Source organism: Saimiri boliviensis, chromosome X, assembly GCF_048565385.1.
Source record: "Saimiri boliviensis isolate mSaiBol1 chromosome X, mSaiBol1.pri, whole genome shotgun sequence".
NCBI lineage: Eukaryota > Metazoa > Chordata > Mammalia > Primates > Cebidae > Saimiri > Saimiri boliviensis.
The window spans coordinates 20,843,877-20,858,952 of NC_133470.1; the positions used below are offsets into that span (position 1 = coordinate 20,843,877).

Genomic DNA, 15,076 nt, shown 5'->3' on the forward strand with positions numbered 1-15,076 from the left:
CAGCTCCAGGGCTCTGGAAACATTCATATTCTAGGGTAGCTTACATCTTTGCTCTCATTTGAAAAACAAAAACAAGGCTGGGAGAGGTGGCTCACACCTGTAATCCCAGCACTTTGTGAGGCCAAGGCGGGTGGATCTCCTGAGGTCAGGAGTTCGAGACCAGCCTGAACATCATGGCGAAACCTCACCTTTACTAAAAATACAAAAATTAGCTGGGTGTTACAGCGTGAGCCTGTAGTCCCAGCTACTCAGAAGGCTGAGGCAGGAGAATCGCCTGAACACAAGAGACAGAGGTTGCAGTGAGCCGAGATTGCGCCACTGCACTCCAGCCTGGGTGACAGAGTGAGACTCCATCTCGAAAAAATAAATAAATAAATAACAAAAAAAAAAACACCCCAAAGCCCATGAAATCTGAAGTGGGGGGTAGGGCAAGATCAACAAAAAACAATGGCACTTCATTAAATCAAGTAATTCCTGAAATCTAAGAATACTGAATTTTGAATTAAAAGAGCCCTCTGCTATTTTTTGTTTAAAACTTGTAACAAATACTTAATATGGTCAACATCAATTTTATTTATTACCTTCTTTTTTTTGAGATAGGGTTTCACTCCCATTCCCCAGGCTGGAGTGCAGTGGCATGAACACGGCTCACCACAAACTCCGCCTCCTGGGCTCAAGAGATTCTCCTGCCTCAGCCTCCCAAGTAGCTGGGACTACAGGTGCATGCCACCACACCTGGCTAATTTTTTTTTTGTATTTTTAGTAGAGACAAGGTTTCACCATATTGCCCAGGCTGGTCTCGAACACCTGGGCTCAAAGCGATCTGCCTGCCTCAGCCTCCCAAAGTGCTGGGATCACAGGCATGAGCCACTGTGTCTGGCCCTGATTTTATTACCTTCTATTGAGAATAGACAGCTGTCAGGAAAATTATGCTTGGAGGGTAAACAAATGGGAGAAAGCCTTAAGTTTTCAATGACTCTGAAGAAAGCAAAGGGAGAGAGAAATGCAAACCAACCACAAGCTAATTAGAAATCTTTATCAGCCTACTCCAAACAGATCTGCATATAAATTTGGGTAGTTTTAATACCTAATGTTTTCAAATTACCAGAAAATATTGGCCTGCTCAACTGGCATTCTAACCACAGTCCAGTTGCTTCTGCAATGGGCTGAATTCTTAGCGCAGTCAGAGAATGCGGATTCCACGCCAGAGGCTCCTGCAGTCTCCACTTTGGATTTGGTGTGCATGTGTGTCTGCACAGACACCACAGTGAGCACTCAGGGGAGCCTGGGGGCTTCCCCTCTGGCTTTGGTGTGCCTCAGTCTGCAGTCACACCACGATGAGAGCTTGCAGTTGAGGCTTTTAGTCTCACTTCCCACATTTCTGTCTAGGGCTATGTAGAGTTTTCTTGACATTTTACTTCCTTTCCTGTACAAAATTCAGTGTGCATTGGTTTTGCTTTGTTTTTGTTTTGAGACTGAGTGTTGCTCTGTCACCCAGGCTGGAGTGCAGTGGTGTGATCTTGGATCACTGCAACCTCTGCCTCCTGGGGTTCAAGCGATTCTCCTGCCTCAGCCTCCCGAGTACCTGGGATTACAGATGTGTGTAAACACATCCAGCTAATTTTTGTATTTTTTTTAGTAGAGACAGGGTTTTACCATGTTGGCCAGGCTGGTCTCGAACCCCCAGCCTCAGGTGATGCACCTGCCTCAGCCTTCCAAAGTGCTGGGATCACAGGCATGAGCCCCCGTGCCCAGCTGCATTTGTTAAGTTTTTTTTTGTTGTTGTTGTTTTTTTTTTTTTTTTTTTTTTTTTTTTTTTTTTTTGAGATGGAGTCTCACTCTGTTGCCCAGGCTGGTATACAACGGCACGGTCTCGTCTCAGCTCACTGCAACCTCCACCTCCCAGGTTCAAGCAATTCTCTGCCTCAGGCTCCTGAGTAGCCAAGATTACAGGTACCCACCATGCCTGGCTAATTTTTGTATTTTTAGTAGAGACAAGGTTTCACCAGCTTGGCCAGGATAGTCTTGAACTGACCTCATGATCCATCCTCCTCGGCCTCCCAAAGTGCTGGGATTACAGGCATGAGCCACGATGCCTGGCCTGGAATTTTTTAAACAGGAAAAGAAGCTTTCATAGAAAATACCAGAGAAACAATAATAATTAAAAAAAAAACACCTATGAATGTTTATTCTTTAAAAGGGATTGCCAAAAGACACTTGATACTGGTATAGAACTGTCTATTCAAGAGCTAGTTTAAACAGGCTTCAGAGGGACTAATTCCTTTAGAAGCCAGCAGTATAAAAATTATGTTTTTTCTTTTTCTTTTTTTGAGACAGGCTCTCACTCTGTTGCTCAAGCTGGAGCACAGTGGTGCAATCATGGGTCATTGTATGTAGCCGTGACCTTCTGGGCTCAAGTGATCCTCCCACCTCACCCTCCCAAAGTGTGCCACCATGCCTGGCTGACTTTTTTATTTTTTGGAGAGATGGGGTCTCACTATGTTGCTTAGGCTGATCTCAAACTCCTGGGCTCAAATGATCCTCCCACTTTGGCCTCCCAAAGTGCTGGGCATGAGTCACTACACCTGGCCAGGTCTTAAGATTTCACTAGAAGATTATTTATGTAAATAATAAAGAGGGCTTATAATTTATTCTGTTACTTCCAAATCCCAGTTCAAAATTCTAGATTTTAATTCTGACATAGTTATTTATATTTTAAAACTTTTTCAAAACTTGTCAGTGATTTGAAGTATTTTTTAAAACTTGTCAGTGATTTGAAATACTTGTCAGTATTTTTTAAAACTTGTCAGTGATTTGAAGCTCGGTTATTTATTTTCATTGAAAAATGAACTTCCTACAGTCTGTGATGTAGAAGGCATGTTAACATAAGAAGTCCAATTCTTTCTTAGCTGGCTGTGCCTCTGAGACATGATACCTTATTCTCTACTCATTCTTTCTTGTCAGTGGGAGGAAGGGAATGTTCCAGTGAACACAGGCAACATTTAATCAGCTATGTGGCCACTAAAAGAGATGAAAGGTGACAAGTTCTTACAATTACACAATCTCTTCCCTCTGCTGCTCATGTACCAGACAGCACAGAGAATGTCATCTTTAGCTGGTGGCTAGTCCCCAACATACCTTGGCTCACACCCTCAGCTGAGCTAAGAAGCCTGGGGGATAAACAGAAATGGAAGTGCTAAGGAAAATACAGAGCTTATCGTAAGTGAAAAACCAAGGGGAAAAGGCTCACAATTATGTGGAAGAGGGTCTCAATTGTGTCTTTTTCCTGGGAGCACAGTATATTCCTTTTGAACTCAGTTTCAATAAAACTTTTAAATAATAAGCTACACTTGAAGGAAACCATGAATACAATATAATGGAAAATATGGTCTAAGACTGTGGTGGAATGCACTGCATTTTATGGTCACCACTGATTTGGTCCTGCTGATAATAACCAAATGCTCAGAAGTTCTACTGCTCTACCAAGAAAGGTCACCAGAAAATCTGAACTGGAGACATAACTAGAAGCAACCAGAAAAAGCAAGGAAATCAACAGGGCTATTAAGCATTTTACAAAACCCTAGAGAAACCACATATTTAAACCAAAAAGAAGGTAAGGAAAAAGATGCTTCTCACCTTTTGAAAGTTCTCCTTCCACAGATCTTCTATGACGATATATCCTCGTAAACCCCAGTCATATAATCTCTCCCCACTGACCTTGAAACAAAATAGAAAAGATCTTACCATTCGACCCAGCAATCCCTACTACTGGGAATAATAATGGAGTAATAGAATATGTATCATTCTACTATAAAGAAACATGCATGCATAAGTTCAGCATAGCACTATTCATAATAGTAAAGACACGGAATCAACCTAAATGCCTATCAATGGTAGACTTTCTGTTTTTTGAGATGGAGTTTTCACTCTTGTTGCCCAGGCTGGAGTGCAATGGCACAATCTTGGCTTACTGCAACCTACGCCTCCTGGGTTCAGGAGATTTTCCTGCCTCAGCCTCCCAAGTAGCTGGGATTACAGGCATGCACCACCACGCCCGGCTAATTTTTTGCATTTAGTCGGGATGTGGTTTCACCATGTTGGTCAGGCTGGTCTTGAACTCCTGATTTCAGGTGATCCACCTGCCTTGGCCTCCCAAAGTGCTGGGATTACAGGCATGAGCCACCATGCCTTGCCAATGGCAGACTAGATAAAGAAAATGTGGTACTTATATACTACAGAATACTATGCAGCCAAAAAAAGAATGAGCTCATGTCCTTTGCAGGGACAGGGGTGGAACTGGGGGCCATTATCCTAAGTGAACTAACACAGGAATAGAAAACCAAATGCCACATGTTCTCACTTATAAGTGGGAACTAAACCTTGACAAACACATGGACACAAAGAAGGGAACAGAGACCGAGGCCTACTTGAGGGTAGAGGGTGAGAAGAGGGCAAGGACGGGAAAAACACCCATAGGGTACTAGGCTTATTACCTGGGTAACAAAATAATCTGTACACCAAACCCCCATGACACACAATTGACAATAACAACACTGCACACGTACCCCTAAAGCTAAAAGTTAAGAAAAGTTTTTTTTAAAAAAAGACTCCTATTCGGGGGATAGCCAATATGCTTCTCAACCAGCAACCAAGTTCACCCTCTCCACTCTAACCATTTACTGCTTAAACCATAACAGGCTGAAATAAACATTATTTATGTTTAATTATTTTTATATCTAGGGCAGGAAGATGTTACTCACTGTTCCTGACCTGGGGCTGCAGCAGAGATAGAAGCATTAACTGTCTGCCTCCAGGACTGTTACAATGTTGAGCCACTGCTAGAAAGTACTGGCAGACGTCACTAAAGCCATCAAGCTCCCCAAGCCGCGGCCACCGGACTCCCACATACAACTGTAGCCCAGTTGAGGAATCTGGACTCAGTTCTGTCATGTGAAACTGAGGGAGCTCAGTCTCAGCTCAGTCTGGCTCAGAGTTCAGTCAATTCAGGTGCCTGCACTGCTGTCTGCTTCTGGAACTGAGTTTCCATGTGATGTGGTGGTTCTAGCAACTGAAGTCCCTGTGTCCGTAATCTGCCCAGGACCTCAAAACCTAGAGCCTGCCTTGCTCTTACCAGTTTTCCAAGAGACACTATCTCTAGAGTCCCACTCACTCCAGACATCACCTTTAACAGGCTATCTACTGGTCTCCATCAGTGGCTCTTAAACACCATAGGCCAAGCGTCCCCAAACTACGGCCTGCGGGCTGCATGCGGCCCCCTGAGGCCATTTATCTGGCCCCCCGCCACACTTCAGGAAAGGGCACCTCTTTCATTGGTGGTCAGTGAGAGGAGCACAGTATGTGGCGGCCCTCCAATGGTCTGAGGGACAGTGAACTGGCCCACTGTGTAAAAAGTCTGGGGACGCCTGCCATAGGCATTAATAAAAAACCACCAGAGGGCTTGCTAAAACATGGACTGCTGGCCCTTACTGCCAGAGCTTCAGATTCAGTCAGTCTGGGGTGGGGTCTGAGAGTTTGCATTTCTACCAAGTTCTCAGGTGGTGCTGCTGCTTCTGGTCTAGTAACAACACACTTCGAGAATCGGTGGTACAGCTTTATCCATGTTGCCTGCCACCTACCTGTCAGAGTACCATAAAACTGAGGCTTCAAGGGTAAGAAAGGAGCAGCCTATTGAAAACCCCAAGAAGGGCACTCCCAGCAGAGGGGACTACAGTCCCCAAAGTCCCCAACAAGGAAAGCAAAGGTACCAGTACCAGGGAAGTGTGGAGGTCAGAGCAGTCTGTGTCTACAATGCCAACAAGAGCAGGTTGTAACCAGATACCTAATTATCTAAACTGAGTAACCCTTAATTATCTAGTTTTGGAATCTGAGTCTCTAGACTTCCATGTAAGTATACCAAAAAAGTATTTTAAATTTTTGCTAATGAATATTCAAACAATCATGCAAATTCATGTTCAAATTCTGTGAATACTGGTATTATTGGAAAAAGGGTCAGAACTGGCATGTAGTGGAAAAAATCAGTTAAATTTGCTGTAGTTCATCTATATGTACAAACAAATTTAAGTCTGGTGTTATAAGAACTGCAAAGTAAAATAAAATTAAGCATCAAATTCATACACACACAAGCAAGAATGAGGGACACCATGGATTACAGAGTTTATCTTACCTGGGCAAACACAATGGCTTGTTGTGGATAATAGAGGGAGGCAGCTAATCCCATGAAACCAGGCGGATACACTAGCTTCTTTATTTTTGAACCTAATAAATAAAAGGTTGTACACACCATCAGATGATTCATTATCCTCACCATCACAATCTACCTTATCCATTTAACAATGAACAAGGCCAGGCACAGTGGCTCATGCTTGTAATCCCAAAGCTTTGGGAGACTGAGGCAGGAGGCTCACTTGAGGCCAGGTTTGAAACCAGCCTGGGCAACACAGTGAAATCTTGTCTCTACAAAAATAAAAATTTAAAAATTAGCCAGGCATGGTAATGTGCACCTATAGTCCTAGCTACATGGGAGGCTTAGGTGGAAGGATTCCTTGAGCCCAGGAGTTCCAGGTTACAATGACCTATGATCGCACCTCTGCACTCCAGCCTGGGTGACAGAGAAAGACTGTGTCTCTTAAGAAACCCAAACAACTTGATTAGCAGTAACCTCTAAAAAGAAAAAGAAAAAAAAAAAAAAAAAAGAAAAGAAACCCAAATAACAAAACCAAAATAACCCCACCACTGAATAAGATTTCTTTGGTCCTAAACTAAGAGAATGGGCCTAATAAAGTCATGCGAACCAAAAAACTTTTGCATGGCTTTATTGAGATATAATTCACATATATCCATTTAAAGTATAGTTCAAAGCCGGGAGCAGTGGCTCACGCCTGTAATCCCAGCACTTTGGGAGGCTGAGCGGGGCAGATCACGAGGTCAGGATTTCGAGACCATCCTGGCCAAACATGGCGAAACCCCCATCTCTACTAAACATACAAAAATTAGCCAGCCGAGGTGGCAGGTGCCTGTAATCCCAGCTACTCGGGAGGCTGAAACAGAAGAATCTCTTGAACCTGGAAAGCAAAGGATGCAGTGAGCCAAGATCGTATCATTGCACTCCAGCCTGAGCAACAAGAACAAGCAAAACTCTATCTCAAAAAAAAAAAAAAAAAAGACAGTTCGATGGCTTTTAGTATATTGTATTTTTCTTTTTTTGTTGTTGTTGAAAGAGGGTCTCACTTGGTCTCCCAGGCTGGAGTGCATGGCACAATTCAATGGCTTTTAGTATATTGACAGAGGTGTATAACCATCATAATTAATTTTACAAAAGTAATTGCGAGTTTAAAGAAAAAAAGACAAAAAAAGAAAATTAATTTTAGAACTTTTTCATAATCACCAAAGAAACCCATTAGCAGTCATCTTCAATTCCCCCATACCGTTCAGCCCTAGGCAACCACTAATCTATTTTCTCTTTTTCTTTTTTCTTTTTTTTTGAGAATGGAGTTTTGTTCTTGTCGCCCAGGCTGGGGTGGCACGTTCTCGGCTCACTGCAACCTCCGCCTTCCAGGCAAGCAACTCTCCTGCATCAGCCTCCTGAATAACTGGGACTACAGGCATCCGCCACCACGCCCAGCTAATTTTTGTATTTTTAGTAGAGACGGGGTTTCACCATGTTGGCTAGGATGGTCTCGATCTGACCTCGTATCTGCCCGCCTCAGCCTCCCAAAGTGCTGGGATTACAGGCATGAGCCACCACACCCGGCCACCACTAATTTCCTTTTTTTTTTTTTTTGAAATAGGGTTTCACTCTTGTTGTCCAGGCTGGAGTGCAGTGGCATGATCTCGGCTCACTGCAACCTCTGCCTTCCGATTTCAAGCAATTCTCCTGTCTCAGCCTCCTAAGTAGCTAGGATTACAGGTGCCCACTACCACACCTGGCTAATCTTTGTATTTTTTTAGTAGAGACGGTGTTTCACCCTGTTTGCCAGTGTAGCCTTAAACTCCTGACCTCGTGATCCACCTACCTCGGCCTCCCAAAGTGCTGGGATTACAAGTGTGAGTCACTGCAACCAGCACCACTAATCTACTTTCTATCTCTATGTGTTTGCCTACTCTAGTCTTTTTTTCTTTTTCTTTTGTTTTTTTTGAGATGGAGTTTTGCTCTTGTTGCCCGGGCTGGAGTATAATGGCACAATCTTGGCTAACTGCAAACTCTGCCTCTCAGGTTCAGGCAATTCTCCTGCATCAGCCTCCCAAGTAGCTGGGATTACAGGCACGCGCCACCAAGCCTGGCTAATTTTGTACTTTTAGTTGAGATGGGGTTTTGCCATGTTGAGCAGGCTGGTCTCAAACTCCTGACCTCAGGTGGTCCACCTGCCTCGGCCTCCCAAAGTGCTGGGATTATAGGCATGAGCCAATGTGCCCGGCTCTCTGGACATTTCATAAAAATGGAATCATTTAGTAAATATGTGGTCCTTTGTTTCACATTCTTCTTTCACTCAGCACCAAGTGTTTTCAAGAGAACCACCTTTTTCCCCTTAAGAGAGCAGAAAAACGGATTGTTTTTAATATAAACAAATCAGTATTTTGATTTCTAGGGTTTATGTTCTTTTACAGCAATCTGGCTTCCTATTTAAATACTAAACACAGGCGTTCCTCTTCTCCCCTTTCTGCAACCCTATTAAAACAACAGTGAGAAAAAACATTAATAAACCCGCAATAAAGAGAAAATGTGTGGAGAGGCAACTGGCAGACAGGAAGTGTCAATCAATTTTCAGAAAATGGAGAGTGAACGGAAATAAGAGGACATGCTGCCTTGAAATCTTGAAATCTTGAGGAGGAACTGCAGCCTCAGAGGGAGCAGACCTGTCCCAGGGAGACTCCAGATCCAGAGATGGCAGGTACTGTGAGGAATGGAGATGGCAACCAGGGAGCAAGACGGGGGACAGGACAAACCCAAGTGTGATGCATGGACCAGCACAGACCTTCCTTCCCCTCTGCCATCCCAGTATAAAACTACCCGTGGCCAGGAAGTCACACCAGGCCAAAATGTTAAAAAGGGGCAGGGTTACTGGGTGCAGTGGCTCACACCGGTAATCAGCATTCTGGGAGACCAAGACATAAGGACTGCTTGAGGCCAGGGAACTGAAACCAGCTGGAGCAGAGCGAGACTACGTCTCCATTTCCTGTTTTGTTGTTGTTGAGAGAGGGTCTCACTCAGTCTCTCAGGCTGCAGTGCAGTGGCACAAGCATGGCTCACTGCAGCCTCAACATCCCAGTTTAAGCTATCTCTCTGCCTCAGCTCAAGTAGGTGGGACTAGAGGTCCAAGCCAATGCCTGGCTAACTTTTTATTATTATTATTTTGTTAGAGACAGGGTTTGCTCATGTTGCCCAGGCTAGTCTTGAACTCCTGAGCTCAAGCAATCCTCCCTCCTCAGCCTCTCGAAATGCTGTCTGTGATCACAGGCATGAGCCAGTGTGCCCAGCCTCCCCTCTCTATTTCCCTTTTTTTTTTTTTTTAAGTGAATCAGATGCAGTGGCTCACACCTGTAATCCCAGCACTTTGGGAGACTGAGGAGGGAGGATTGATTGAGCCCAGAGTTTGAGACCAGTCTGGGCAACATAGGGAGACCACGTCTCTACAAAAAATTAGTCAGGTATGGTGGCATGCACTTGTGGTCCTAGCTAGTCAGGAGGCTGAGGCAGAAGGATCCGCTTGCGCCCAGGAGTTCAAGGCTCAAGGTTGCTGTGAGTCGTGTTTATGCCACTGCACTCCAACCTGGGTCATATAGTTTGTATGTTGTTCTCTCTGCATCTCATGTTAAACTGCAATCCCCAATGTTGGAGGTGGGACCTGGTGGGAGGCGACTGGATCATAAAGGTGGATTTCTCACAAATGGTTTAATGCCATTCCCTTGGTGCTGTCCCTGTCCAACAGTGAGTTCTCTCAAGAGAAGAGAAAGAGGAGGCAAGGGGAAGGGAGAGGAGGGGAGGAAAAAATACCTTCCTTCAGCTGGATGCTGCAAGCTACCACATTGTTCGGGCAAGGAATGAAAACACCCATATCCAAGGCCCAGCATGGTGGCTCATGCCTGTAATCCCAGCACTATGGGAGGCTGAGACAGATGCATCATTGGAGGTCAGGCGTTCAAGACCAGCCTGGCCAATATGGCAAAACCCTGTCTCTACTAAAAATACAAAAATTAGCCAGGCGTGGTGGTGCATGCCTGTAACCCCAGCTATTCAGGAGGCTAAGGCACGAGAATCGCTTGAACCCAGAGGTGGAGGAGGTTGCAGTGAGCAGAGCTCACACCACTGCACTCTAGTCTGGGTGACAGAGCAAGACTGTCTCAAAAAAGAAAAAGAAAAAGAAATTACCTCTATCTAGCCACAGCACCACAGAAATTCAGAACACTGAAGATTCACAGAAGATCCTCAAAACTTCTAGGAAGAAAAAAAAAATGTATCACCTGTTCAGAAGCAAATATCGAGACTGGCTATATATATATATATATATATATATTTTTTTTTTTTTTTTTTTTTTTTTTTTTGAGCTTGAGTCTCACTCTGTTGCCAAGGCTGAAGTGCAGTGGCATGATCTCAGCTCACTGCAACCTCTGCCTCCCAGGTTCAAGCAATTCTCCTGTCTCAGCCTCCTGAGTAGCTGGGACTACAGGTGCCCGCCACCACACCCGGCTAATTTTTGTATTTTTAGTAGAGACACGGTTTCACCATATTGGTCAGGCTGGTCTTGAACTCCTGACCTCAGGTGATCCGTCCCCACCTGGCCTCCCAAAGTGCTGGGATTACAGGCGTGAGCCACCATGCCTGGCCCAGACTGGCTACTGACACTCACATCTACAATGCCAGATGCTAGAATATATGGCTTTGAAAGTTTTGATGGCAAACAAATTCAGTGCCCAACCAAACTATCATATGGTATGAGGGCCACAAAGGGATTTTCAGATATGGAAGGTCTTAGGAAGTTTACCTCCAACATATACTTTTTTGAAAGTGACTTAAGCATGTAGTTCAACAGCATGGCAGACTAAACCAAGGAGAAGATGACATGGAACCCAGGGAAAGGGGGCTTTAACCCAAGAAAGTGTGGAGAAGACCAGTCCCAAAACAAGAGCTGTGTTGAAGTCTCAGGCCAGACTGTAGGAGGATATAGAGCTGTGGAACAAGGGGAATGGAGAGAAGAGACAGCAGGACGCAGAGATTGGAGAAACCTGAGAATGAGGTTTAAAAACCAGTAGAGGATGAAACTAGAGAATACATATGGACTTGACTCCACTGAAAGGCATAGTGTTTTTGCCATGGGACCCACACAGATGATAGCAAAACGTGTATGTTATTGATTTTTCTTTAATGGAGTTTCACTCTTGCTCCCCAGGCTGGAATGCCATGGTGTGATCTTGGCTCATTGCAACCTCCGCCTCCTGGGTTCAAGCAATTCTCCTGCCTCTGGGATTACAGGCATGCGCCACCTTGCCTGACTAATTTTTAGTAGAGATGGGGTTTCATTATGTTGATCAGTCTGGTCTCGAACTCTTTACCTCAGGTGATCCACCCACCTCAGCCTCCCAAAGTGCTAGGATTACAGGAGTGAGCCATCATACCCAGCCAATTTTTTTTTTTTTTTTTTTTTTTTTGAGACGAAGTCTTGCTCTGTTGCCCAGGCTTGAGTACACTGGTACGATCTCGGCTTGCTGCAACCTCCAGGGTTCAAGTGATTTTCCTGCTTCAACCTCCCGAGTAGCTGGCATTATAGGCACCCACCACCATGCCTGGCTAATTTTTGTATTTTTAGTAGAGATGGGGTTTCACCATGTTGGCTAGGCTGGTATTGAACTTCTGACCTCAGGTGATCCTCCCGCCTCAGCCTTCCAAAGTGCTGGGATTACAAGCGTAAGCCACTGAGCCCCACCAGAATGTGTATGGTAATCCTTAAACAGTTCTAATCATGTAAGTGCTGTTTATTGGCTTTAAAACTTTAAACACACAAATCCCCAAATATGGAACCGGGGTTGCTGAAGAGAATACATATGTTACCAACCTAGAGTATTAATGAATTACTGTTTCTCTCCTGATCCTGTTGCATGAATTGAAAGGGTATAATTATCCTAGAAAAGCCTGTGATACCCCTGCATATTGCCCCTCCCCCACCCCATCCACTTGAAGCGGCTCACCCAAGTGAGGACCAAGGGAAGAGCAGCAACCTGCCACCCAGTCATTTCTCACTCCTCCAGGGAGAGTCAAGAAGCAGCAGCTCTCGGGCCTCCAGCTCCTGCTGGTTCACACAATGAGCCAGGGACTCCAGAACTTCAGGAAGGTGGTGTAATCATACTCCTCCACCCCTACCTTCATGCCCACATCTCCCAAGAGGCCAATGGTATGGGTTGTCACTATCAGCACTGCCAGGGGCAGGGGGGAACCACTGGTTGCCAAGGCTGGGGAGAGCCACCAGAAGGCAACTGTAGTGTCAACAACCACGTGTCAACTTGGAGTGGTCTGGCTGGACCCATTTCCTCTGAATGGACATCTACTCACCTCTCTGAGAGCCCCTTGTTACCACCACAGTCATGGCCATCCTCATCAACTGAAGCAGACTATCTTAGCAGATACACTCAAGAAATCCCACCAGGCTAGGCACGGTGGCTTATACCTATAATCCCAGCATACTGGGAGGCCGAGGCAGGAGGATCACTTGATTTCAGGAGTTCGAGACCAGCCTGGCCAACATGGTGAAACTCCATCTCTACTAAAAATACAAAAATTAGCAGGGCGTGGTGGTACACCCCTGTAGTCCCAGCTACTCAGGAGGCTAAGGAAGGAGAATCACTTGAACCCAAGAGGCAGTGTTGCACTGAGACTGAGATCATGCCACTGCACTCCAGTCTGGGCAATAGAGCAAGACTGTCTCAAAAAAAAAAAAAAAAAAAAAAAACCAACCCCATCAGGAGGGACCTTCTGCACCCACCCACCATGCTGCTGCCCTCATAAGAGACTATCTACCTGAAGGGATCTGCAAACCACTCTGGCTACCAACAGACATCCCTATCATCCCACTCATCCTGCTTGGTGAACTCTCCGACACTGCTCACCTCAGGATTTTCTATACTCATTGCCCAGGGGAAAAGACCTGCTATTGCACATGTGTGTGCATATGCCCGTGTGAATATTTGTGAAAGAGAATTAAGGTCTCAAATTATTTTAATACTACTAAGCTCTCCCCAGGAAAAGGAAGAAGAGACAAAGAAACAAACAAAATCAGAGGACCAGAATCTACTGTAGCAGGTGTCCTCATGCTGCTGCTCTGGCCAAGAGAGCATGGTCTCCAATCCTCCTTAGGATGGTCAACCTAGTGGATATGCCAGGGATAAACTCTTGGCATTGTAGGAACATACCCATAACAGAGAAAAAGAGCTTTCTTTGGACCTGGAAGACTTCCCCACTTGCTCTAACCATGGTGAGGGAGGGGGAAGCTCCTTTCACTCACTTCCACGTTCCTACCTCTCTAACAACAGCTGAAATCCCAACACTTGGGCCTAGGGCTGTCCAACAATCTCAAACACTATCTAAAGAAGACTGAATGCTCTTTCGAACAGCTTTGCAAGAAATGAGATGAAAGAAGTTTGGGGAAAAATGTTGGTTCATAAGTTGATTACAAAAAATAAGCTGGAAGTTTAATTCTGACACATTCTGCATGAGACGGGAGGAGGGCATGAAGACTATGACATGAGTTGCTTCCACAGATGAGCTGGTAGTGCCACCTGGGCAGTGTCTACCCTCCAGATTTAAAAATAACAGCCACTGGCCAGACACAGGGGCTCATGCCTGTAATCCCATTTGGGATTACAGAACTTTGGGGAGCACCAAGGGAGGTCGGTGGCTTGAGTTAAGGAGTTCAAGACCAGCCTGGGCAACATAGTGAAACCCCGTCTCTACTAAAAATACAAAAATTAACTGGGCATGGTGGCGGGCGCCTGTAATCCCAGCTCCTTGAAAGGCTGAAGTGGGTGGATCACTTGAGCCCAGGAGATCCAGGCTGCAGAGAACTATGATTGCACCACTGTACTCTAGTCTGGGTGGTAGAGTGAGACCCTGTCTCAAAAAAGAAACCAATTTAATAAAATAAAATAAGGCCGGGCACAGTGGCGCACACCTGTAATCCCAGCACTTTGGGAGGTCAAAGAAGGTCGATCACTTCAGGTCAGGAGCTGGAGACCAGCCTGGCCAATATGACAAAACTCATCTCTACTAAAAATACAAAAATTAGTTGGGCGTGGTAGTGTACACCTATAATCTCAGCCACTCGGGAGGCTGAGGCAGGAGAATCACTTGAACCCAGGAGGCGGAGGGTGCAGTGAGTCAAGATTTCGCCCCTGCACTCCAGCCTGGGCAATAGAGCAAGACTTCATCTCAAAAAAATAAAATAAAATGAATAAAATAAAGTAACAGCTATTATATGTAGATGGAAGATTTTTTAAATTGGAGGAATAGGACTGATATAGTTTGAATGTTTGTCTCTCTAAATCTCATGTGGAAAAGTGACACCCCAGGATGGGAAGTATTTGGGTCATGGGGGCTGATCCCTCCTGAATGGCATGGTACCCTCCCTATGGTAATGGGTGATTTCTCAGTCTATTAGTTCACACGAGAGCTGGTTGTTTAAAAGAGCCTAGCATCACTCGCCATGTGACACACCTGCTCCCACTTTGCCTTCTAACACAATTGGAAGCTTTCTGAGACCCTCAACAGAAACAGATGCTGGCTCCATGCTTCTTGTACAGCATGCAAAACCATGAGCCAAATAAACCTCTTTTCTTTGTAATTACCCAGCCTCAGATATTCCTTTACAGCAATGCAAAACAAACTAATAAAGGGACCAAACTAGTCTCTATGGTTCTCTTTTATGGGGGTCTGATTACACGGTTCATAAACTTTCTTCATTAGGAATGACAGAAAGGTCAGAATTTTATATCATAAACATTTAGTTTCCAAGCAGTGAAACTTCAAGTAGTTCCTAACAAATTAATCTCATCACAGTCAAGTTTTTTTTAT

At 44.9% G+C, this 15,076-nt stretch overlaps 1 protein-coding gene across 7 annotated transcripts in view; it reads right to left on the reverse strand.

The window, feature by feature from the left end:
* APOO (apolipoprotein O) overlaps positions 1 to 15,076 on the reverse strand; it is a 142,292-nt gene that overhangs the window by 87,420 nt on the left and 39,796 nt on the right. For all 7 annotated transcript variants that reach the window (XR_012515582.1, XM_074391450.1, XM_074391449.1 and 4 more), the window contains 2 exons: positions 6,185 to 6,276; positions 3,637 to 3,717 (listed from right to left, as the gene is read on the reverse strand). Coding sequence is in view for 6 of the 7 variants with exons in the window: in XM_074391450.1 (XP_074247551.1) it covers positions 3,637 to 3,717; positions 6,185 to 6,276 (173 nt within the window). In the remaining variant the exon portion in view is untranslated. The remainder of the gene's footprint in view (positions 1 to 3,636; positions 3,718 to 6,184; positions 6,277 to 15,076) is intronic.